General features: G+C 36.4%; 1 protein-coding gene across 4 annotated transcripts in view; it reads left to right on the top strand.

The window, feature by feature from the left end:
- The first annotated feature begins 1,805 nt into the window (after window positions 1-1,805).
- Window positions 1,806-26,675, top strand: part of LOC114648129 (nucleolar RNA helicase 2-like) — a 48,992-nt gene continuing 24,122 nt past the window's right edge. Inside the window, exons 1-2 of one of the 4 annotated variants that reach the window (XM_051924593.1) lie at window positions 1,806-2,688; window positions 11,159-11,198. In XM_051924593.1, coding sequence (XP_051780553.1) covers window positions 2,642-2,688; window positions 11,159-11,198 — 87 coding nt within the window. In that variant the 5' untranslated portion in view covers window positions 1,806-2,641. Of the gene's footprint in view, window positions 2,689-11,158; window positions 11,199-22,563; window positions 22,751-26,675 lie in introns of those variants that run through there. The other 3 variants (XM_051924594.1, XM_051924595.1, XM_051924596.1) reach the window with 3 other exon arrangements.

The following is a 26,675-nucleotide window of genomic DNA, read 5'->3' on the forward strand; positions in this document are numbered from 1 at the left end:
GGCAATTATTCTTGGCATGATGAGTCTGCTCCGTTATAGAGGCAAAGTTTACTATTGATTTGGTCTTCATATTGTGAGGCAGTCATGGCTGTTTAATGAAGAACATTCAATGTTGTTTGCTTAATGTTATTTTCTTTGTGCCCAGTGCTAGGAGCATTGAGTCACAGTGTTGGCCCTCATGATGATGATTATGTTATGTACATAAAGTAGGTCCAGCAGAATTCTTTTAACTTAATGGTGAATACTCATATACTTCAAGGACACCAGCAGAAATTAAGGGGAAGTTCATGTAATGCTGAAGCCAAGAAGATGTTTTTTGGGAATCTGGATCAAACAACTAAGCTATATGGTTCAAGCAGAAACCTTGACTACCTTTAAAAAGTATCAGGATGAGATATTGGGAAGCTATACTACAGTATAATGTGTCAGTAAATGGTATATAGTGTATGTAGCGTATTTTCAAGGTAGAAAAATACTGCTTTTACAGAACTTGGCTATAAAAAATAATGAAATGTATTGTTTAAGGTATACAGGTAATTTACAGAAGAATATGAGGTAACTCCTTTTTTTCAGAAAAGGTATTTTACTTTCACCATTTAAAGTATTTTTAGTCTTAAAATTACTGACATTTTTTACAGTGTAAACAAACAAGCTTGATATACTGAACAGTCTGCTCTCTTTTGTCAAATTGTGTTTCTATGTTTAATGATGTCAAAAAAGTAAAGCAAAATTGAAGGAGAGGAATACGAAATGGAAAGCTGCTTTGGAAGTGTAAGGTCTCAAGGTAAATGCAAAACAGAACAAGATGATGGCTAGAGGCAAAGGGCTTGGAGGCATGGAAGAAGGTAGCCTTGCAGCATGTGTGGTAAAGGTATTGGGAGAAACTCAGTCCAGTGCACAGGTTGTTGGAAGTGAGTGCATAAATCACATGGTAGAGTGTAAACTGCAGGAGGCAAATGGGATCTCTGTAGAAAGTGTGTGAGAGGCGTTTAGAATGTTGACTTAGTAAGTATAGATTTTGGTATGGGGAGTGGAGCTGCCATGAACCAAGCAAAGAAGTTCCACTACTTGGGTGAGTTGTTGAGGGGAGACAGAGCCAAAGAAGATGCCTGAAATAGTTTCAGACATAAGAAAACAATGGGTCTCACTTCAGAGAGAGTGGATTTGAGAGAAAAAGATTTGAGGGCAACTGGCTAACGTGTAAACCCCAGGAAAATTGCCTTTGAATGGATGATGATGCTCATAGAAGGAGTGCCCACATTATGAGACTGAATTCACAGTTCTTTGGCTAATTTCACATTACCAGGCTGAAGTGTCTCAAATCCTATTTTTTTGCCTTAATATGACACAGATCTGAAGTTTTCAGGGCTGTTTGGACACAGGAATCTGATCTTTTCAAGTCAGATTTGAGTTGCATTCATATGTGTCCTAGATCAGATATGTATCTGATTTATGGCCATACCATGAGTGAGAACAGTCAGATGGGAATTCATGTGGTTTTTTGCCTATACACACAGGTTGAGTGCTGCTGTCATCAGCCAGCATAGGCAGCGCAGAAAAACAACAATTGAGGAGAGCTACATCTGTGACAGCAGACATGGCCCCAGCATTGCAGGCTCCTTTCTTGTACCCACACATCTCTTGGTGCACCAGTGCCAGCAATACCTTTGAAAACAGCAAATGCTCACTGTTTTGACCTAATCATGTACAGCTAACAAACTGTTTGCTACTAGCAAATTCATTTTGTCCATTTTAATACCACGAGCTGTTTCACAAATACAAAGGTTTTTGTTGTTGGTGCCTCAGATGTGCACAGTGTATCAATGTGTGCATATGTGCCTTTTCTGAGGACAAAAGTATTAACATTAGAGTTATATACAGGTCACTTGTACACATGAATGTGTACCGCCAACAAGGCAAGTCTGATCTGAGCAGAAAATTGAAATTGAGGCTTGTAATGTGAATATGGCCTTAATCTCTGTAAGGCAAGGTAAGTGGAACAGGAAAATATAGCTTCCAGGGGCTGAACAGTTTACACCAAGCTCACTCTCTGCTGGTGTTTAGCTCACACAATGGACGAGTCAGAGAGACAGATTGGCACCTTTACTTTTTGACCCTGCTTCCTGAAAGTTTTTCACAAGATGAGAGTGTAAGACAATAGCAGTGAATGAACTCATTTCTGTCTTGCTGCTATAAAGGCGATTATGAAAGATGAGCTGCCCCATCTGTTGTTTCTTTCCAGGGGATGTTTTTTTTTTCATTCACTTTCAGTTCTGCAATGTGTGTGACAGCTAAATGTAATTGCAGTCACTCAGTTAAGAGCTTTGCCTCTCTACTTTAAAAATTGCGGGGCAGTGTGCGCCCGTAGTGCTCTTCTGTAATGTGTGTGCCACATTGTCTCATTCTGCAGCTTAAGTCTGCCCTTCAAGGGTTAACCTCGTCAGGCCTCAAATCCTCTTAGAAAATGGTCTAAGATGTAATACCCAGCAAAGACAGCATTGTAAGAGAGATAAGGGCACTGCTGAGACATACTGTGGAAATTTTGCAGTGAGGCTTCTTGAACACTTTATAATTTTATTTTATTTTTGTTTGGTGGCAGAATTGCACACGATAAGGCAGACTTTCCATCTCCAGGAAAGCCATGCCACTTCAGTCTCATATTTTGAGAGAAGTCTGGACTGCTGACAAGTAAGTACTCATTCTATTTGCAATAGGTAAATGTCGGCACTTTCTTTGAGCTTTCTGTAGCTGTGACTCTTTCTTAGCATGTTTTAGGGCTTAGTTGGTGAGCTCAAGTCAACCAGAATGGCAGCAAGTAGAAGAAAATGGAGACTGGTGAGAGATGCCCTCTGGGCAGCTGGACTCCCCCAAATTTGTACCGCATGTCAAACACATAGACAGTTTCATTGTAACTCACTCCTGTTTTCCCATACACCCAACTTATCTGCTTGTGGGTGTCTATATGAGTTACTGGCCGTGCCCACAAGCAAGCAAAGTAATAGAAATGCAAATCTCCCGTACCCCGATGTATTTCCTTGGTGACATTTAGAAGACTTTATGCTTTTCTCCATGGGGCCTTTGGGTTCACAGGCAGCCAGAACCCCAAATAAACTCTTCCTCAGTCTCTGGAAGGGCACAGTGGGCTCTGCGGCCATTGTAAATTAGCAGAAAAAGCTGTGGTAAACATTTTAAGTGACAAAAGGATGAGGCTGAGAAATTTGAACTTGCAGCTCAGCTTTCATCAGTTAATTAAACAAGCAACGGGCATGTTGGATAGGCAGTAACAATCATGGCAATTTCTCTTCATGCCTACAACGTGTTCTGGTCGCAAAATATTGAGAAGCCCAGGTCAGCGATACACGACATTCATAGGTAATTTACCTGACCGTGGTCTGTCAACTGTGCTGTGGTACTTTATGTTTTATGTGAATTCTTATCTTATTTGTATTTGAGCATTGATCTCACACCAGTGGGACAAAACTGGGTGTTTGTGTAAAGATGGATGGTACAATATGTTTGCATGGTGTTTGTGTATATGAGTGTAGGAGATCGTTTTTTTTACATGCATATGCACATCTGTGCAAATGGGTCTGTTTATGTATGTGTGTGTAGCAGTTAGCAATATGGGGCAAACTGAGCCCATCTGTATAGAGGTAAACATATGTACATTCGGATAGGAGTATGTACAAGTCTGTATATTTGTAGTATGTCCATCTAAATAATTGCATACATATTGTTGTATAAATGTGTGTGTGTGTGTGTGGCACATCAGTGTACTTTTGCTCTTAGACATGCATGTGCAAATATAGGAGTGTTTAGGTGAATGTATATGTTTGCTTATGTGTGTCTGTTTAATATGTGTGTCAGTATCTGTATCTGTAGTTTAAAGCTGAACATATAAACATGTTAAGGGAATATGTGTACATGTATAAGTAAATCTTTATATTACTGTACATATGTCCAAATAAGTGTTTGTATAGAAGAAGAAAAGGCAAAAAACAAGTCCCAGAGAGTTGTTGTGGTTTTAGGTTTCATTTTTTGCAAATGTGAAGATCATAATTTAGATTAGGCATATACATAAAGGTCTTTACACATATAGACCATTTATTTTAATGTATGTTTTGTTTTTGTACAGTATATCTGCATAGGTTTTCTGTCTTCAGATCACCACTCTTTTTTCCAGTCACATTCTCATGAGTTAATCCTTATTTCTGAAATGTTTATATAAAGCAGAGAGACTGTTATAAGCAGTCAACAATGAAAATGATAAAGAATTAATTCTTGTCATACGCACTTCACCAGTGACTAGCCTTTTTAGCAAATATGTGACCTGGAAGAACAGGACAAGGACATTGATGCAATTTTGTAATTTTCTCCCTGTGTACCACCACAATGGATTTGAAATTAAGCAATCAAGCTGTGATTGAAATATAGACTTTCAGCTTTAATTTATGGGAGTTTAACAAAGTCTTTGCATTAAGCTTTCAGAAATTATAGCCATTTTTCAAAGACTCCTTCCATTTTCAGAGGCTCAGAAGTAAAAAGTAATTGGACATACAGTATCCTTGACAAGCAGTTTCATGGCCAGGTGTTCTCCATTCCCTTGTTATTCCATAACAAATTAAATTCATAAAACGTCTGTATGATGGTACAAGTTAGTTTCCTGGTACCGATTGCATCCCGGGAGCTTCTTGAACCTGCTACCGCCAATAGTGTACCCGAGGGATGAGCCAGCAGATGAGGGAACTCACATAAAGCAAGGGTTTGGTGCATAAAAGTGCTTTTATTAAAAACAGGCAAAATCCAAAAGTGCAGTAGAAAAATTTTCAATAAATAAATATTCCAATAAAAAAAACTGATAATGGAGGTTAAAAACAATTCCATAAGTAATCCATTAAAATGAAGTTAAAACACAGGCAGATATCCATCCTTTAAAAATACAGTTCCCGGTGCATCACCTAAAAATGCCCGTCTCCTCAGCTTACCCCAGGCAGGTCTTGCAGCTGAAGGGATGCCCAACAGGCTCATATTCCTATAGCCGTCTCTGGCTGCTGGCAGGGCAACAACCCGAGCCTACAACTCCTGCTGCCAGGCTCATGTCCCTGCGGTCCATTGCACCACCTGGAGCCTTCAGTTACCCCTGCAGCTCCTGCCCCCTTTCCCCCTAACCAGATGCGGAGTCAGTCCAGTCAAGCAATGCATGAGTCACTCCAGCTTCCAGGTCACTTCCTCCCTGCTACCTGCCTTCTCTCGTGCTCTGTCTGCCGTCCACTTGCTCACACGCACCAGCTCCCTTTGCCTCCTGCATTCTTCTCTCCCATCTTTAAACTTTCTTTCTTTCTTTCTGTGCCAGCTCTCTTTTATTTGCCTATTTGGATGCAGCACTTCAATCACACACTGCAGAAAGCTATTGAAGCAACTGAGACAGACTGTACCCTCACATACATGTGCGTCTTGCCCAATTACTCCACCATCCTCCCATAGCTGTGTGAGCACACACACCCATGGAGATCAAGCCGGCCAATTAATTATTTATTTATTAAAACAGGCTGTTGACTTTTAAGCCAAGGGCCTGCCATTCTACCACAGTCTGAAGTTAATTCAAAACACTGCATTTGCATTTGGTATGAGGCCCAAAGAGGTGTTACTGCAAGTGAAGGAGGCTATCATTAGGCTGAAAAAACAAAATAAACACGTCAGAGAGAATGCTAAAACTTTAGAAGTTCCCAAATCAATAATTTGGTACATTATTAAAAAGAAGGAATGCGCTGGTGAGCTCTTCAACACCAAAAGGCCTGGGAGACCATGGAAGACAACTACAGTGGATGATCGCAGAATTCTTTCCTTGGTGAGGAAAAACCCCTTCATAACATCTGGCCAGGTCAAGAGCTCTCTTAAGGAAGTAGGTGTATCTTTCTCAAAGTCTACAATCAAGAGACGCCTTCATGAATATAAATACAGAGGGTTTACCTCTAGATGCAAACCACTGGTAACATTGAAGAACAGAAAGGCCAGTTAGATTTTGGCAGAAAACATCTCAAAAAGCTTACCCAGTCCTGGAATAAGGTTCTTTGTACAGATGAAACCAACATCAACAGAATGATTGGAAGAGAAAAATATGGAGAAAGAAAGGAACAGCTCATGATCCAAAATCATTTGCCAATGGTGGAGTCAGTGTTATGGCATGTATGGCTGTCAATGGAACTGGGCCACTGGAGTTTATTGATTATGTGACTGCTGACATAAGTAGCAGGATGAATTCTGAAATGTATAAGGCTATGTGCTCATATTCAGGCAAATGCTGCAAAACTGATTGGAAGGCACTTTATGGTGCAAATGGATAATGATCAAAACCCAAGAGTTTCTCAAGGTAAAGAAATGTTATATTCTTCAATGGCCAAGTCAATCACCTGATCTCAACACAATAGAGCATGCTTTTCAACAGCAGTAAAGGCATGGCAAAGCATCTCAAGGATGGAAACTCAGCATTTGGTGATGTCCATGTGTTCCAGACTTCAGGCAGTTGTTGACTGCAAAGGATTTTAATCCAAGTATTAAAGCAATACATATATTTTATATTACTTTGTCTAATTACTTTTGAGCTTCTGAAAGTGGAGAGACTTGGTAAAAAAGGTAATTTCTGAAAGCTTAATGCAATACCTTTGTTAAGCCCTTTAAATTAAAGCTGAAAGTCTATACTTCTGTCACATATTGATTGCTTAATTTCAAATCCATTGTGATTATATACAGAGAGAAACTTACAAAAATTGCATCAACATCCCGCAATTCTTGTGGACCTAACTGTGCATATTAGTGGAAGGGCACTTTGTTAATTTGGAATGTAATAATGCCCTTTTCAGGACATGGAACTCCTACGCACATCACATTGTACTTAATGTTCAACTCATTTCTGTTTAGTCTTCTGCTTTTTGAGCAACCAATAGAAACACAGTGATTTATGTGTAGTATTCAATAACAGCTCAAGAGAAGTTTCATGTTATCTCATGTGTCTACATGCTGCACTGCCTCCTGGAGATCCTGATTTTACACTGTCTCACATGTGTAGTATTCTTCACTTTAATGTCCAGATTTCCAGTATTCTCATTCTTGTTGTAATCAAGTACATGTGATAAACAAGCAGTCATCCTAGTGTGCTACACATTAAGTTACCTCCAAAAGACTTAACTTTCTTAGAATTCCTGGCACAGTCAAATCTGGACAACCCAAATTAACTGTTTTGTCATCCATTTTGTCACCCAAAGATACAGATGAGTGAAGCTGTATGCATAATTGATTGCAAGCTACATCATCAAGTAATGTCTTTCATTTTTTTATTTTAAGTAAGTATCATAGTATACAGTAAAGCAGGTAAAATGGTAGAATGATGTGCTAGAGAGTTCACTGGAAAAAGTACACTTTTATCCAAATTGATTTTGAGTGCACATGTCTTTTTAAATTTTGCTAATGCGTTAAGGACTAATGGTAAAGATGTTTATGGGTCTGATGTGTACTATATCAGCTGCGTATGGTGATATTTTCTGTTTAAATCATTCCCCAATAATACCCTTTATCTCTGATGTATTTTGAAAATGAATAGCCAGTGGCTTATGGTAGCATGTCTGAATCGGTATTGCTAATATGAACTGAGGCTTCTGGACTATCATTAAGTAATTTTATTGATGCAGATATATTTGGGCCAAATTCAGATTTGTGCAATGTGGTGAATAGATAATTCAACAAAGGCTTTTTCTGCACAAAAAGATAATAAGATCTCTGGTGTGTTAGATTTTGTGGGTGAGTATATTACATTAAACAGACGGTGAAGGTTTGAAGCTAAGTGTCAGACTTTAATGAATCCAGTTTGGTTTGTGATATTTCAAAAGGAAGCAGAATCTCAATCCTTATAGCTAGAACTTTGGAGAGTATCTTAACATCATTATTCGGAAGTGAAATTGGTCTGTATAAATCCTTATTTATTTATTTTGGAAAACTGTAATGATTGGTAAAAAGTTTGAGGTAAAATATTGTTTTCTGTACTTTCTATGAATAATGACAGAACTAACTTAATTTTTTTTATAATATTCCACTGGGCAGCCATCAGGACCTGCTGGTTTCCAACTTTGGAGTGGTTTGTCAAGTTCTTCTACACTAAGAGTATTGAACTGTGGTATTTATATTATATCAAAATACTCCTTAGATTGGGTTTCATCTTCCTTAAACTGAGTGGAGTATACAGACTTATAGTACTCTTTAAATTTTTAAGTTATATTTTTATGGTCCATGATTTTTATCTGCAGTTGCATTGATAATTTCTGTTCTTGCATTGCGAACGTCCTGCTTGTGAATTTGTTTAACTAAAATCTTATTAGCTTTCTCTTCATTTTCATACTAATGATGTTTCGATTTTAAAATAAGTTATTAAGTTTCTTTTGTTGTCACAGGATTAAATTCTGATTGTAGAAGGTGTCTTTTCCTGTATAGTGCCTCATTTGAAAATATGGCTTCTCATTATCTGTTCTGGAAATCTCACTGAATAACTCTGACATCTTCTTCGTGTCCATTTTATTTGTATGTGACAAATATGAAATAATCTGACCTCTTAAAAAGGCCTTCAAAGTTTCCCAAAGTATTCCTTCGGAAACCTCTGAGGATGTATTAGTCTCTAAAAAATAATTAATTTCAAATGGTATTGACAGGAGGTTAAGACGCCAATTATGAAATGAGAGTGTACGGCATAATGTTCAAGCTCCAGTGTAAGAGGAGGATGATCAGAGATAACAATAGGGTTATATTTACAAGATTTGTAGGAAGTAAATTATTATTGATGAAGAAGTAATCAGTTCTTGAGTAGCTGTGATTTACTGGGGAGAATAAGGAATATAATCTTGAATTTAGATTTAAAAATCTCCATTGGTACAATAAGTTGTAATCCATTTCAAACTGTGCGATTAGGAAGTTACTTTTAAAATAAATAAATTACCCATCACGATGGTATAGTGCCCTTCAGGGTCATATAATATGATTCTACGAATGGGATTGCCTTGTGTATTAAAATCCCCACACGTCTGATTTTTCTTTACATAGGAGGAATGAAAAAATTGGCCAGTCCAATCTCTTTGCAGTCAAAACTGGTCCTTACTTATTAAGTAAGTCTCCTGTAAAAATACTGTCTTAGCTTTTAGGCCTCCGAGAATATGTTTTTCTCTTTAGATCATGATTGAGGCCTTTGACATTCCAGCTTACAAAGTGCAATGTTTGTTCACATAAATACAGCTTCTTAACATTTGGAAACATTTTGTTATCTTGGTTTTAGGTTGGTTTTCAGAAAATTGTTAAATTCTGATGTTGTTCTTTCTATATCTGTCACAAAGTACTTTGCATTCTGATTCTATGGCAGTGTTTTTTTGTTTTGTTTTTTTTTTTTATCAGTGGCGAATGTCAATTGTTCTCCTTCTTTAATGCAAGTTGTAAACATTTACTTAAATTCTTCTAGCTGTGTTGCAAATACTTTGAATTTATTCTCAGTTTTGCTGTTTCCTTTATATTTCTTTTTAAACAAGCTTTTAATCCGTGCTGAATAGTTCCAGTTTGTTTATTTATTGTTTTTATTGGTTTTGTTTTAACTGTTGTATTTGTACTGTATTTGCTGTTCAGCGCTATGTGACCTTTTATCTGTGAAGGGCGCTATATAAATAAACTACTACTACTACTACTACTACTACTACTATTTCCATCCACTTTTGCTAGATTTTCTTTTAACTGCCCACACATACCTCCTGATCATTCATTCATTTCCTGGATCAGCTTATCTATTCTACTGTGTGTTTTATTTTTTTCTATTGTGCGTTCCCTTTATATTCTCCTTTATATACCTTAATATTAAACCCGAAGGCAGTTAGCAATATCTTCAGCTTAGGCAACCTCCATGTTTGGAAGGTAGAGTTGTGTATCCAGAAAGAGTTAATGCTTTTGACTTGCAGGAGATGTTGTTAATTTTTGACAGTGGGGATGAGTTTCTGCCCAATTTGAAACCAGCCTGCCTCAGTCTAGTTTTTGTTCTCACATTCGCTGTTGGCCAGAGCAGATGTTGCATTGTAAGGCTCTGGCTGATCTATTCTTTCTCCTATCTCCTCAAGCTCAGTATGTGGTAGGCCGTATTGTGAATATGAACTTGATACAGGCTATGACTTCAGCAGATCTTTAGCTGCTTTTTCTCTCTTTTTCTCCCTTGAAATGGGGAAATACGGCTTTTTACAGAAGCTCTTTAAATAAACAAATACATAAACAGATAGATGACTACATAAGTAAGCAAGTAAATAAATAAACAAACGCAAACACTTTGGTCTGAATACACACTGGAATGACTATGAAGCCAGAAAATGAAAAAGAAAGAAAAGTTCTGACGTGGCTGTTCCAGTCGCAGTGAGGCATTATGTAGACGTATTGCCGTTTGTATAAAGGAGCCCCAGTAGTGTTTCTTGACACAAATCTGCTGAATAATTCATTGGAAAATTCATTGAAAGTCCTCAGTGTTATTGTGTCAGATAGAGGATGTGCAGCATTGTTAATTATGGCACTCAGTTTTAATTCCCTCCTTTGCTACTACCTCCAGGGGGTCCAGAGTTATTCCTTTAACTGAACATGCCCTTTTAATTAGCCTGTTGATTAGGTGGGCCTCTCTTGAAATGATGTTGCCAGCCCAGCTCACCACAGAGTAGAAAGTCGTACTGGTCATCACAGAGTTATAGAATATATGAAAGATGTCACTTCTCACATTAAAGGAACATAGTCTCCTATGGAAAAAGAACCTGCTCTGCCCCTTCTTATGTAGTTCTTCTGTGTTCCCAGACCGGTCCAACCTGTTATTAATGTAGATCTCCAAGTACTTGTAAGAGTGGACCACCTCCAGATCCACTGCTTGACTAGTTGATGAAATGCAGGAGATATCAAATAGATATAAAAAGGGAGCAAAGTGTACACCACTGCCTACGGACCACCATCTCAAACAACCATCTCTCCCAGTGAATGGAATCTACTCTCAAACAAGACGTGTCTTTCATTGTTGTTTTCAATTTTGTCTTATCTTTATGATTATCATTGTGTTGCTTTTCTTTCCCACATTTATTTTACCTGATTTTCTTCCTTTTTTCTGTTTTAGTCAACAAAATGGGAATGACCTTGTTCCAAAGCTTCTAAAGGTAAGAACTTTCTGAGAATTCTTATAAGGCCACATAACTTGGGCAGAAAAATAGACTTTAAGCTATTGGTTAGACTTTAGTTAACATTTAGTATAGAGCGTCTTCTAAGGCAGTTCTCTCATTTCATGCAATAGAAATCAAAATAGTCAAATACAAGCTGGATGTACTGTTAGATGTAGGGTCACTTCTATTGATACCATTGATTTTGGCTTTCTTTTTAAGTAATGTTACAAAGAGTTGTAAAAGCCATCAAGGGAACTATTCCTGGAATAATGAGTTCAGTAACCGCTGAAGGTAAGAAACTAGGCAAATGTGGGCAGTATAGTAGACTGGCATGACAGAAGATGTAAAAATGATAAGGACAACTGTGGATGAAATTATTTAACAAGCATAGAATAGTGTGAGCAGCAGTCTACCTGTGCAGGTAGCACACCAGCAAGTCAAAAGATCCTTAACCAGAGAGGCAGCAAGAAGTTTATTATGGAGAAACTAATGCAGGTGTACACAGAACAGGGGTGGAAGGTAAATAGGGTGTAGGGTTATGGATGGCAGGGGGTGAAGGGTATGGCTAAGCTACATCTCACACACACACAGAGTCTAGTGCAGCAGAATAAGCGGTGATGTGTGAATCAAGCCTCTTTAAATTTGTGTTCCTAAAAATTTCCATAACACATTGTCAGTCAGATAATATTTCTGCTCCCTATATCCTGGCTCACCATGACACATGAGAGAATTGGTCACTTTTAGTTTTTTCTTCAATAATTAAAGTAAAGGGTCTTCTATCTAATAATATGGTACTATACTTAATTTTAGGAAGTGCATATGAAAATGTTAAAAGAAAAAAAATCTATTCAGACAAAAAAAATTGCTATCAGCAATGATACCTGTCTGTGGCAAGGTGAATTTAGTATTAAAATGCATTGTAAGATAACTGGAAATGTATTTTACATATTTTAAAAAATTACAGATATCCTAAAATACATCTATTTCAAGAGATTCTAAAGGCGTTTCTAAGATATCTAAAACAAATTTTAAGATATCTTGAAATGTTATGCTGATTATTTTCAGATATCTGAAATGCAATTAAGTAAGTTCTTGTACATTTGTAAGATCTTAAATACATTTTGAGATTTTTTTTAAATAAGTGTGTAGGAATTGTGAGATATCTGCAGTGAATTTCAAGATATTTAAAAATGCCTTGCTGTACAATTGCCTATTTTTTATTGGGACCTTTTATTTTGTGATGTCTTTGAAATACATTGGAGATATCTGATATCCGATGATGTATTTGAGATATTGTATCCTAAAAAGCATTTCATATATCTTGAAATGGTCTGAATATTATTTTAAGATATCTAGAATTATAATCACAGTATCTTAAAATATACTTTTAGATATCATGAATTTATTATATCTTAAAGTGTCTGTTAAGAATGATTTGAATTGTATTTCAAGATGTGCAGATGATGCCAAACTAGTTGGAAAGGCAGATAACCTTGAATCCATTGAATCATTACAGAGCGACTTGGCCATCATACAGACTTGGGCAGATGAAATCTGATATATGTAAATGTAAAGTACTGCGTAAATAGACATGTTAAATTTGAATACACAATGGGATGGCCAAAACTTGAAAGTGCCCCTTATGAGAAGAATTTAGGAGTTGTAGAGGACTCATCATTATCTACATCCAGGCAGAAGTGATCAAGAAGGCTAATTGGATGTCAGGTTATATATCACAATATATAGAGTACAAATTGAAGGACATTATTTTTAAGACATATGACACACTCGTGAGGCCTCAGTTGGAGTACTCTGTGCAGTTTTAGTCTCAATATTATAGAAAACATGTAGCAACTTTAGAGGACGTTTAGAGAAGTGTGACTAGGTTCATTCTGGAACTGAGAGGCATGCACTATGAGGAGAGATTAAAGGAGCTGAAACTTTTTAGTTTAAGCAAACAGATTAAGAGGTGACACAATTGAATTGAAGTTTAGAATTATGAAGGGCGTTAGAATAGTAGATCCTAGCTTTTACTTTAAAATAAATTATTTAACAAGAACAGGGGCAGACTTTATACAAATGTTATAAAGTTTTCCTTTAGACAAAGAACTATAAACACATGGAATAAATTACCAAGTAAGGTGGTGCTGTTATTGATTTTGATGTTACTCTGGAGAATCTATGTGATTAGGATAGACAAGCTTGTAGGACTCAATGGCCAGTTCTCTTCACAATTGTTGTAATGTTTTACTTAGAAACATATTCTGAAACATCTGAAAATAAGTTTCAGATATCTTAAACCGCATTATCAGGATTTTAAGATATCTAAAGTTAATTTTGAGAAATCTCTAAATGTTAATTCAGCTTGCCATACCAATCTTCTGGCAGTAAAAGAATTGATACATGCTGCCCCCTTGTGTATAAGATTGGAAACTACATATTGTTTATACTACCTTCATTTACACAGTTGGTTACTTGTCTAACATTTTTATTATATTTACTTTTATTTTTCCATTCACTTTACAGTATATGAATACTATTGGTAATTAAGGGGCATTTCATTTTTCTTATGGAATGAATAACACAATAGACATTTGCAATTATTAAATATGAAACATTATCTCTGTTTGATCTTATTTTTTTGTTCACAGTTAAATTAACCTTACAGTGAGGGAGGATTTTTCTGGGCCACAGCACCATACAGTTGGCCTGTTAGTAAAATCCATGTTTCCCTAAGTTGCAAGCAAGAATTTCTTGTCAGTAAGCCAATGGGGGACATGTACTTTTATATATACAGTAGAGAACAGCACACTTGGTAGGTATGAAATGTCTCTAATTCTACACAGTGTGCACAAATGACTTTCTGGAAAGCACTTACAAGCATGACTGTTTATTGATTAATGATATTCATTCTTCATTCATCTAAGCAGCTTATTTAGTTTATGGATATGGGAACCCGATTTCCTATCCCACCAGCTGTGAGTGCAGAGTGGGAACCACCCCTGAAAAAGGAGCTGGCCCATCACATGGCACTGTTTTATGTTAACTCACTTGTTACTGCAAACAGACTGCTCCCTTAGAATGGGGGGGGGGGGGGGGTAATAAAAACATCCAATGATTGGCACTGCTGGGGACGAAAACAACTTGTTACTGAAAGAAGTAAAATGAAAATGACCAGTCTGAAAAGTTACCAGAACAGTGAAACATTCAGATATCAACTCTGTACAACAATAGTGTACAAAACAGCATCTGAATGCCCACTATGAGGGAACTCTTGGCAGATAACTGACAGCAGAGGAAAACGAGACAGCAGTGGGTATGAAATCACCTAAACTGAATTGTTAAATATTGGAATAAAGTTGTTACATCTGGTGAATGTTGATTCCTGATCCAGTGTGAGGGCTAAAATTTTGACATAAACAGCATAAATCCGTTAATAATTCATCCTGCCTTGTTTCAACAGTACTGACTAGAGGCGATAGTGGGGAAGGTTTTCTAGGCAAATAATTTGGCCTATTAATACGAGATGTTTATGTATTTCCTTTTGTGATCAAATTTATATTAAGACCCAGGAAATTATTTTAGCATCTGTAATAAAAACGGAATGGAACCTTGTGATATCCTCCCCAGAATGCCTCAAACACGGCCCTGTGTTGAAAAGCCCTGTGACTGTGCTATAGCTCTGTGATGTCATGCTGGCCTTGCAAAGCATCATGGGGCACTGGGAAATTTCATCTAAGCCAGCTATACTGCGAAATTCCAGAAAAATATTCAGTGAACAAGGTCATGGGTGTATAGGGGATTTTTGCTGCAAAAAAACACTTTGTGGAATTTCACCGATCAACATTATTACTGTTTGCTCATTTTTAACGGATTTTTGACCATGTGGTTTCTTACCGTTTTTCATCAGACTGGTTTACTCACCTTTTTTTGTTTTGTGTCTCCTTATCTTCTGCTGTTTAGATTCAAACTTTTGAATCCAATCTTGAAAAATATAGCCAGGTACTCCACTTCTCTCCAAAGCCCTACGTGTTCAAGGACATCTGTCCAATGAGCTGTCAGTCATGAGAGCCAGGTAGAGCGTGAAGATCAGTCACTAATTGAGCAAGGGGCAAAGTAATACCATCCAGACAGTGCTGAATGCAAAAACGTGTGAGTCTTTTAAGAGCCTCATGACCCTGTATCCTGGTTTTATTGATCAAGCTGAATTAATATATTGCAGTTAGTTTGGATGCAATGTCATCAAGTATTGCTAGGAAGCAGCATGGACATTTAACAACAGTTTCCATGCCTTGAAAGAAATACTGTGTTTTATCGTGGAGGTCTACACAGAGTTCCTTGGACTTGCTAACACATTTAGGGGTTGCATAAAAAAATAATCATAGAAATTTTTAATGCGTTAATCACGTACATTACCAGCATTTAATCAGCAGCTCTGAAAATATGATTGAACTTTTTAAACAATTCCCAAATGCTCATGAACATTACGACATGCATGCATTTACTAACTTGTTTGAAGTTGTACTGTGTTCACTAAGTTGTATTGTAAAATCAGCAGAAAGGTTCTGTCTTATTTAATCCAAGTCATTGGCACTAGCATCCACCATTGTACATCCATTTGTGTCCTTCTTTCATTATACGGGTCCTTCGGGTTGACAAGGAATCTTTTAACCCTGTCGGGAAGCCAGTCCATCACTGCATTTCTTTTCAATATTTTTATATACTATACAGTGATTACCTATTGACCAGTAACGGCAGTTACAATAACGTGCAATGAATACACTTAACTTACAGTTTTCATACTCTTTCTCTGTACATTAATCATTAGTTTGCTCAGAGGTTGATGCGCTTGTTGCTTCCTGAGCAGCTCTTCTTTTCTCCACCCTAGCAGCCCGCTTCTTCTCTTCTCCTGTCGGCATCTTTTCACATTAAAACTGATTAAGTCAGTTTTTGTATTGCAATTACTTAGTACGTTTTTCTTAATTTTTCATTTAAGCTGGCACTTAACTCTTCAATCTGCCTCAAGAATGATTTAAGATATGAAGAGATAGAGGAAGTGACGGTGAAGGTGGTAGGGATGAGAATGGCGCCCATATGCATGTGTCGCATGGCCACCCTGCTGCCCACTACCGAGAGTTGAATCTACAATAAAAAAATAAAAAGAGTAATAAAAGTCATCACCTTGAAAGCGAACACTAGAGGTCATGTAGTATATGTGTACCAAATTTCTGGTCAATAGTTCAAACGGTTTGCGAGCTACAGGTGATTTAAAATCCTGGACAGACAAATGAACAGCCATGGTAGCATATTATATAAGAAAGATAGTGGTAGCGGGTCACTGGGGTCAGCTTTGCTTTATTGTTTCCTGTGTTGTTTCTTGATAATGTTTAACTCACATAAGAAAAAACACCCCAAAATAAAATGCAATAGCACAACTGTTATCAGACTCTGAAGATGAGACATTGATAGTTCACTTTTCCTCCACAGAATATTGTTAAATGATACAGACTTGAGCAACAAATTGACATTGACTTAGTCCCATTGCAGTGGTGAAAGCTACAGGTGGACAAATGCCTAGTCCTGGCTAAATTTGCTAGAAACCCTGGCCACTACGGTCCTTGGAGTGTTGGGGGATGCCACTTTAAAATTTACATTTACATAGTCAGATTAATTTCTGAAGTAACAAGTAACTTAATGCAATACTTATTTTACTGAAGGAAAAAAAAACATACATGTTACTGTGTTACTACAGAGGCTTATTCCTGCCACTCAATAAAAAAATAACTGCATTATTTTGCAGAAATATTGCCTCTTTTCTCAAAGACATCACCTTCTGGAGTTATAACATTGTGCACTCAGGTGCTCTAGCTGTTTGGTGACAACTAGTAAGGACACCGTTAAAACACGCAGGCTTTGTGCAATATAGTGAAACAAACTAAAGAAAGGTTATATGAATGCATTTAATCCTGCATGTGGTGTTGAGGGGTATATTTAACCCACCCAGTTTTGGCTCACAGGAAGCCAGTGATCATTGCAGCAACACTGGGTAAATGGCAAGAGGCAAATGTGTTGGATTGTATGCCTTTGCAGGGCTCAGTCACACAGCCAATTAGAAAAGAGTATGCCGTTCACTAACACAAAACCTATTAATAAAGAGTCAGTATACTTTTTTTAATTCAGTTATTTTCTATAGATATGTTGAAACAGTGTTATCTGGTGGCGCAGAAGCTAGTGCTTGGGTTGAGGATGGAAAAAGGGGATGGATGTTATTTATTTCACATATTCTTAACTGAGAAGTGGTTGACCACTACAATTAAATTTAAAATGAGCTTTGTTGAAATTTATGTTCCACTGTAACCAATACTAGAAATGACATGCTAGAAAGCAACAAAGTCTTAAATAAGGAGCAGCAAAAGCTGCATAATAAAATGAATAGCATTGATTCCAGCTTTATGTTGTCATTTTGAGCTGAAATGGAGTAGTAGTGAATATTGCAATATTCTTTTTTTCTCTTTTTCAAGCAAATTTATTTTGATTACAAGTATGGGTTTCATATCTCTACTAGAAGGAAAAGTAACAAAGTTAATGTAATGTACGATTTGTAACATATTAAACTTTATAATTAAGTAATTATATAACATATTTACTTTTTTGTAAGTAATGAATAATGCAACTAAGTTAACTTTAAAAGTATCATTTCCCAACACTGCTTCATATTATTCTTCCAATGTGCAATATAGACCTTAAGTCAACAAGTGCAATTTGTATATTCATTACTATTCGGTTTGTTATTATTTTCTCTCTTCTTGTCTCTTTGTCTTTTTAACTCTTATTCCTCACACTGAGTCGATTGCACCTTCAATTTCGTTGTTCCTTTGTAAAAGTGACAATGACAATAAAGATCTATCTATCTATCTATCTATCTATCTATCTATCTATCTATCTATCTATCTATCTATCTATCTATCTATCTATCTATCTATCTATCTATCTATCTATCTATCTATCATAAACATTTCCTTCCTGTACCTGGATATGATGTTAATAAGATAAGGGCATCACTTGAACAACCAGTGTAAATAAACTAATGTTCTTAAGCAACTGATTGAATAAATCCTCAGAACATCAATAATGTCTTATTTATCTTCATATACTGTAAATTTAAACACAAAATTATTGACAGAACTGTCAAAGTGATAGACTGATTTGTTTCATAATGTGGCACAAAAAAACTTATTATTATTCAGTTGTTTCTGTTACAAGAAACTGTTCAATAAACTAGATGGAATAATTGAATAGGCACAGGCAAGTAAATATTAACTGTTTTATATTAGAAATTTATAACCCACAAATTTTAGTACCAGTAGTTGATGCACTAGAAGAAATTCAAAAGACTTATAATTAACTTGAAAAAAAGTGTGCTTTTCCTAGTGAACTCTCTTGCACACAATATTAGACTGGATACCTTTCCATTTATTTTAGCAGATCAGTTTAAAAATGAGGGGCAAACATCACAAGTAAATATAATGATCTTTTTCAAAACAATTTTGCTATCAGCATAAAAAAATTAAATAAGATGTGAACAGATGGTCTGCCCTCCATCTCACATGAGCAGAGAGAATCAGTACTGCCAAGATGCACAACCTTTCCAAGCTTCTTTTTCTATTTTAGAGCATCCCTATATACATTAAGAAATCATTCTCTGAGAAATTATTCAATTATAATTTAATTTATTTGGAATTCGAAACATCCACGTATACATAGAGTGGCTCTATAATGGCCTAAAGCAGAAGGGGACATGGCACTACCTAACTTTCAATTTTATTACTGGGCAGCAAATATACAAGCTATAAAGACCTGGAAATTGACACAAATTGATGAATACACAAGTCTGGTCTGCAACAGAAATACAGTTTTGCTGTACTTCTTTATATGCCCTGCTTTGTGCCCCAGTAAATACAAATTATTGTCAGTATACTAATAATCCAACTGTGCATCAGTCACTCAGAATATGGAACCAATGCACTTTAAGACAGAGAAGCTTTATTCTGTTACACCTTTACATGATAATCAACTTTTTCTACCCTTTCAAATCTACACAGTATTTAATGTTTGGAAATCATCCGGGATTAAAACACTTAAGAGATTTGTATATAGATAGTGTCTTTGCATTGTATGAACAATTATGCTTCAAATTTAACTTCCAATCAACACAATTTTCTCCTACTTTCAAATCAGAAACCCACCCACCTATTTCTATTCCAGAATAAATACTGATCAGTCATGAAGACTCAGACAGCATCTCAATAATATATAAAAACATTTTAAAGTATCTTCCTTTCAAAGATGCCAGAGTACAATGGGGAAATGACCTTAAATCTAATATATCAGTTAAGGAGTGGAAATCAGCCATACATAGAATACACTCTACAAAGCATTCAATCGTTCAGCTCAAAATCTTTCAACCATCACATTTATCTCACTTAAAATTGTCCAAAATGTTTCCAGGGAAAGATTCAACCTATGAATGTTGCAATTTAGCTCCAGGCTCACTAGCCACATGTTTTGAGTGTGCACCAAATTAACATCATATCTTTAAATGCCTATCAGGCAGTGTTGGTGTCACAATCACTCCTAGCCCATTAATATCTGTGTTTGGTGTACTCCCAGATGGGCTTAAAGTGGAGACGGACAAATTGATTGTAATTGCCTTAACTTCACTACTAGCACGAAGACTTATCTTGCTCAACTGGAAGAATCCCAGCTCACCTGTTATAAGTCAGTGGGTAACTGATGTCCTATACTGATTGAAATTGGAAAAAAAAATCTCAAATAAAGTATCTGTTCAAAACTTTTTTTAAAATATGGCAAGATCTAATTACTGGTAATACAAATTTTGAATAAGCATTTATATTGGAGAAAAGGACATTCTCCCTTCTTTGTTGTTTTAAAGATTTCCTCTTGCAGGGAATTTTTTTAATACATTTTTATATTATATTTACATTTTTATATTATCTATATATACATATATATATACTGTATACATTTGAAATATGTGTATGTGTGTGTTTGTGTATGGTCCAGTTCACTCACTTTATATTAATGTTATGGAGTTACTGTATCATCATTACCATCTAACACTGCCAAAATGTGTTACAAGTTCTTCGTATATTGAAAAAAGCTGGCTGATGATCCATTTTGAATGTACCTTACCATCCAGTTTAACAAAGTACAGTATGATATAACCCTGATCCAGACTTAGGGAACAGGGGCTGTGGAATGGTTCCACCTTGTTAAAAAGGTAAGAAAGGACACAAAATATGCCTTCTCTTTGGATTATTATACATCATCTGGTAAAACTGCAAAACAAACAATGAAGGGATTTTACTCAATATAGATGTGAAAGATATGGAAACAAGTTTCAAAAATTGCCATCCAAAATTGTAATATTTTATCCCAAGATCAGAGCATGTGTTCCAATGAGCCTGGGGTGTTTCTACACTGGTCACATAAATAGTCTACTTTTACCAATGTAGGCTTGCACATACTGTATGCAGGTGATGCACTTCTTTAATCTAAATCACTGAGTATCATGAGAAAATACAGGACTTGTGCATTTTAAATACAGGCATTTTATTGTATCTTTGAATTAGAGATTTTTGAACATTTTCCTTGATGGTTAATTGAATGTCAGTTTAGTATGTCTGTAAATGGCCAAATTAACTGAAAATTGACTTGCTCCTATTATTTTGTCCTCCACCTTCAACTTTATTCTATTGATTCCAGTGCATCGTCCAGTTTTATGAAATAATAACTTAGAAATATTGTTTTTTTTATATACAGTTCAGAAGGTGATATATGGGTGCCAGGTCTTCTGCTTCTTTTTTACATTCAGAAAGGAATCAGTTTCTCAAAACAGTCCATGCCAAAATGGAAACACACACACACACCTTGACCACAAAGTTAAACATAAGAAAACAAATTTAAATTCTCTAAATTTCAAAAGTACAAAATTCAAAAAACAAAATAAAAAAGCAAAACAAATATGCAAACAAATTTTAAAGTTAAAAAAATATAAAAATAAAATAAAATAAATTTAGGAAATGCTCCTGCGGATGGCTAGCGCCCTGCCTGGGGTTTGTTTCATGCCTTGCACCCTGTCTTGGCTGTTAGGATATAGCGGGTTGGATAATGGATGAATGGATGGATGGAAATACTCAGTACTAGAAAATAAATGACAAAACCAAAAATCCAATAACAAAATCCAAAGAACAAACTGAAATTAAAAAACAAACAAACAAAAGCCTTAATTCAGTGGTCAAAAAAGAGACCAGCTTAAAGATGGAGCAGAAGAACACAAGGTTAATGTTACAGCAAAATGCTGTGGCAGCAGGTGCTTCTCACGGTTGTTAGGTATTGCTGAAAACCCTAAGAGAAACATCTGAAGGCAGTTGCCTAATTTGGGCTCTCAGCCCACAATTTAATTATTAACAAATTATTTAAATTAAAGCACAGAAAAGAGGGCATAAAAATATTGGAAGGAATAGCATACGCATAATAGGAAATTAAGAAGAAATTAGCAGAAATCAAGTTAAACATAACTATTTAACAAAAACAAGAAAACCTCAATTAAAACAAGTCAAAACCAAAGCATCAGAGCGAGACCTGCGACGGACCAAAACAGTCTACATTTAATAATGCAATAATGAAGTCAATTTGTTTGAGTGGAGTTGCATTTCCAGTCTTTCAGTCACATATGGCTGCTCTGCTGTATAATTGTGCCGAAAGAGCACAGATAATGACACTGAAGGGCAACTGAAGAAGTTGCTTAAACTATATTAATTGTTTTGTCATTAATTACCTTTGTACTCTGTCTTATGCACAGCACATTCTTTATTTTACTTGCTATGTAGCTGGGCTGTGCACCTCTGAGGCGGCCATATAAGTTTGAAGTGAAGCTTAATTATTACAGGATTTTGGATTGTTAAACCAAGGGCTGCATTTTTAATAAGTTTTGTTGGGCACATACATATTTTTTTCTCTTAGCTGGTTAATGGAAAATGCCATATACAAATTTGACTTTCTTAAAGTATAAAATGCATGATGTAATCATCCACTTAGACCTGGTGCTTTAAGCACTACTTTAGGTCACCTCATGTACACGTAATAAAATAATTTTTATTTGCATTTGTTTAAAATCTTTTCATCCATATTACAAAGTACACAGACAATCTTAACAGACCCCGGCTGCAGACTGCCAGCCCCTTTAGTAAATTTGCTGGATTAGGACTCTGAGAATGACCACAAGTGGTATGGCTAAAGCAGCAGACCATCCTGTAGGAGAATGGTTTCTTCCAAGTACTGGCGTGCTATTCCACTGACAGATGGATCTCCCGGAAATCCTATTACATCTAACTTTCTGCCAAGGGCCTTCTTCTTCTATAGCTTAACTATCGACGTCTTTTCCATTCTTTGCCTTCATTTTTCTTTTTTTGTGTTGTAATGGATGCTTGATGGCAGGAGGTGAAGAGAAGATGTCAGCTGAAAAGGTAATTATTATTTCTCCTTGCTCTGTATAAGTTGTGCTACAGCAGATCATTTCATGTAAACCACACAGGCTGCTGCACACTTAATATCAATGCCCTTAATCTCATCTGTCGAGCTGACAGTAGGTGCTTACTATCCAGCCAGGCTTTTTTCTAGATTCTGGGGACACATTTGGCATATTCGGTCCTGTTGTATCTGATAAAGAGATGACCTTGGACTTTGTTTTCCTGTGGAACAGGCATCTAGGGATCTGCCTTACCAAGAGAAAAAACTCCCAACTACTTGTCATCAGTAAGACGGGAACTTGTGGCATTGTTTCTCCTTTAGCCTGAAGGAGAATCTCAGTGTATTCTTAGTGCATCTTGAAAGGCACACCTGGGGGCATCATAATAATGTTGAGCCTTAACATGTGATTGTGGTGTTGTCAGTAGAAGGCACCTTTATCTGCCACCTCAGTTTGACATGAAGAGGAAGACAAATGGGAAACAGAAATACTGTGAGACAAGTTATCTGGCTGTTAGTGCTGTTTGAACTGACACTTTTTCACTTGTTTGGCTCCTTGGCCTCTACAATGAGGTCAAATGCACTGGACTAAGATTTGATTAGTGAGAGTCTGAGTGAATAGTTATGCAATAAGCAGCATAATGCAGATTATCTGACTGAGTCAACAAACAAAACAATCACCTGACTGCCAAAGACATCCCTCAACCAGAGTACCAACTGAGTGTCAGTGAAAACAAGGCTGGTCCAGAGCTTTGGGAGTCCTTGGCAGAGAAGGCCACTTTATGGCACCCTTGCACAAGCTTTAAAGAATTGTGAAGTCTTTTGTCAAGCCTTGTGAGGCAGTGGAGGCCAATTACGCAAGAGCTCTCTGTAGATCAAAAGGCCGTCAGTTGTTAAGTGTTTCATATTGTTTAGTCATCCAGTTAAATAAAGACTGCATTATCAGCAGATTCAATGCAAAGCAGGTTACGCTGGCTGTTCAAATGACAAATTCAGTCAGTGCTTTGCTTCATAACTACAAAGTGTCACGAAACTCCACCTTTCATTTTTGTTCCTCTTTCCTTATTGTGCCTGTGGAGCCCATCCTCCTCTTTAAGTTGTGTCATTATCAGGAGAGTTTGACTGTGAGCTGAAGTAAGCGAAGATGTTTCAGATAAAGTTGTCCTTCATTTGAGTGGTATACCGGTTAGCACTGCTCACTGACAGCCCCTGGGTCCTTGCTTCTTTGCCTGGCCTGGCCTGTTTTGGAGGCCATACGTTCTTGCTGTTCCTGAGCATGTTGCCTTCATTTACAGATATTAAATGTGGTCATTTAAGTTAATCAGCAATTCAGCTTTGTTTATAAGAAAATGTTATTTATTTCAAGAGGTATGCATTATAGAATTTACAGTAATTGCAGATTCTAGTTTAGCCCAGTGTGTGTACATGTGAATACAAGAGCATTTATGAGAGTGTTAAATGATTCATGTTCACCTACATTTTTGTTAACATTTAACTTGCATTACGTGCAAATGCATTAATTTACAATTATTATTTTGTAAGATTGTCTTCCGAGAGTTTTATGGGGAACAGGATTTGCTTCTGTTTTGTATAACAGTTTAAAAGCCCCAATAATGTGCAATTTCACTGAAAAAAAATTGAAAACGTCCAAATATGTTAAGTTATAGATATTTATATCTTACTAGGGGGGCCAAGCCCCAGTTGCGACCAGAATATTAGTAAAATCTGTAAATGTACAAAAGAAAAATTATTATTTATTGGAGTCAAAATCACGAAATTCTATACATATGTAAAAGAAAAATTTATTATTTAGCAGAGTAAAAATCATGAAATGAGAATAAAATATTTACTCTCTTACTGATTGGAGTATTCCCATTAAACTGAGGTCCACTATGCTCAATGAGTATTTATATGAGACTAAATAAATAATCCATTCATTTTAACTGACATTTTTATAGATAACAAAACTCTTTTTAAGAAAAATACAGGAAAAAATCAAGTGGTTTGCAATGGGTCATCGTAACTCGACCTTCAGCTAACTAAATCACCTAAATAGAAACATTGGCTTTATGAATAGATCTTTTTTTTTTAATAGTGTGTTCCTGTGAAAGAAAGTTTACTTGATCAAAAATAAAAAGCATGACTTTCTTGATATTAAAAGCCACGACTTTCTTGATGTTTTAGTTTATAATTTAAAAACGGAATAAGAATCTGAAAATCTTAACAACATCACATTAAAGTTCGATAAATTCTGAAAAGAATGATGCCAAACATATATATGTAGGTTTTAAAATAAGCCCGATTTAAAGTGTGACAAAAACGTCACATAAAAATTGTTGCACAAAACTGTTGCACTTTTAGGCTTAGGATTTTATATATAGAGAGTAGATTTTAGTTTGTAGTATGCCATCCAGTGCAAATGCACAATCCTCATAGCAGAGTGCACTGAACACAGAGAAATGATAGTATGGCAGCTTAATTACTCTGAATTATACTTTCTGATTGGAAGCAATGAAGGTACTTCATGTGTATAATGAATAAACTGAGAGATTTTTATAATGTTAAAATAATTTTATAACTTTTTTTGTGAAAAAGTGAAAAATTCTATTCCGTTTAAATATTATTTAGTTGCTTGATTGCCTTATTGTCACAACAACAATGTAAATTGTTTTTGCACCTGTCCTCAATACAGCAAGCAATCATATATACAATATATACAGTGGTGTGAAAAACTATTTGCCCCCTTCCTGATTTCTTATTCTTTTGCATGTTTGTCACACATAATGTTTCTGATCATCAAACACATTTAACCATTAGTCAAATATAACACAAGTAAACACAAAATGCAGTTTTTAAATGATGGTTTTTATTATTTAGGGAGAAAAAAAATCCAAACCTACATGGCCTTGTGTGAAAAAGTAATTGCCCCCTTGTTAAAAAATAACCTAACTGTGGTGTATCACACCTGAGTTCAATTTCCGTAGCCACCCCCATGCCTGATTACTGCCACACCTGTTTCAATCAAGAAATCACTTAAATAGGAGCTGCCTGACACAGAGAAGTAGACCAAAAGCACCTCAAAAGCTAGACATCATGCCAAGATCCAAAGAAATTCAGGAACAAATGAGAACAGAAGTAATTGAGATTTATCAGTCTGGTAAAGGTTATAAAGCCATTTCTAAAGCTTTGGGACTCCAGCGAACCACAGTGAGAGCCATTATCCACAAATGGCAAAAACATGGAACAGTGGTGAACCTTCCCAGGAGTGGCCGGCCGACCAAAATTACCCCAAGAACGCAGAGACGACTCATCCGAGAGGTCACAAAAGACCCCAGGACAACGTCTAAAGAACTGCAGGCCTCACTTGCCTCAATTAAGGTCAGTGTTCATGACTCCACCATAAGAAAGAGACTGGGCAAAAACGGCCTGCATGGCAGATTTCCAAGACGCAAACCACTGTTAAGCAAAAAGAACATTAGGGCTCGTCTCAATTTTGCTAAGAAACATCTCAATGATTGCCAAGACTTTTGGGAAAATACCTTGTGGACTGATGAGACAAAAGTTGAACTTTTTGGAAGGCAAATGTCCCGTTACATCTGGCGTAAAAGGAACACAACATTTCAGAAAAAGAACATCATACCAACAGTAAAATATGGTGGTGGTAGTGTGATGGTCTGGGGTTGTTTTGCTGCTTCAGGACCTGGAAGGCTTGCTGTGATAGATGGAACCATGAATTCTACTGTCTACCAAAAAATCCTGAAGGAGAATGTCCGGCCATCTGTTCGTCAACTCAAGCTGAAGCGATCTTGGGTGCTGCAACAGGACAATGACCCAAAACACACCAGCAAATCCACCTCTGAATGGCTGAAGAAAAACAAAATGAAGACTTTGGAGTGGCCTAGTCAAAGTCCTGACCTGAATCCA

This window comes from Erpetoichthys calabaricus, chromosome 3 (genome assembly GCF_900747795.2).
Source record: "Erpetoichthys calabaricus chromosome 3, fErpCal1.3, whole genome shotgun sequence".
Taxonomy (NCBI): domain Eukaryota; kingdom Metazoa; phylum Chordata; class Cladistia; order Polypteriformes; family Polypteridae; genus Erpetoichthys; species Erpetoichthys calabaricus.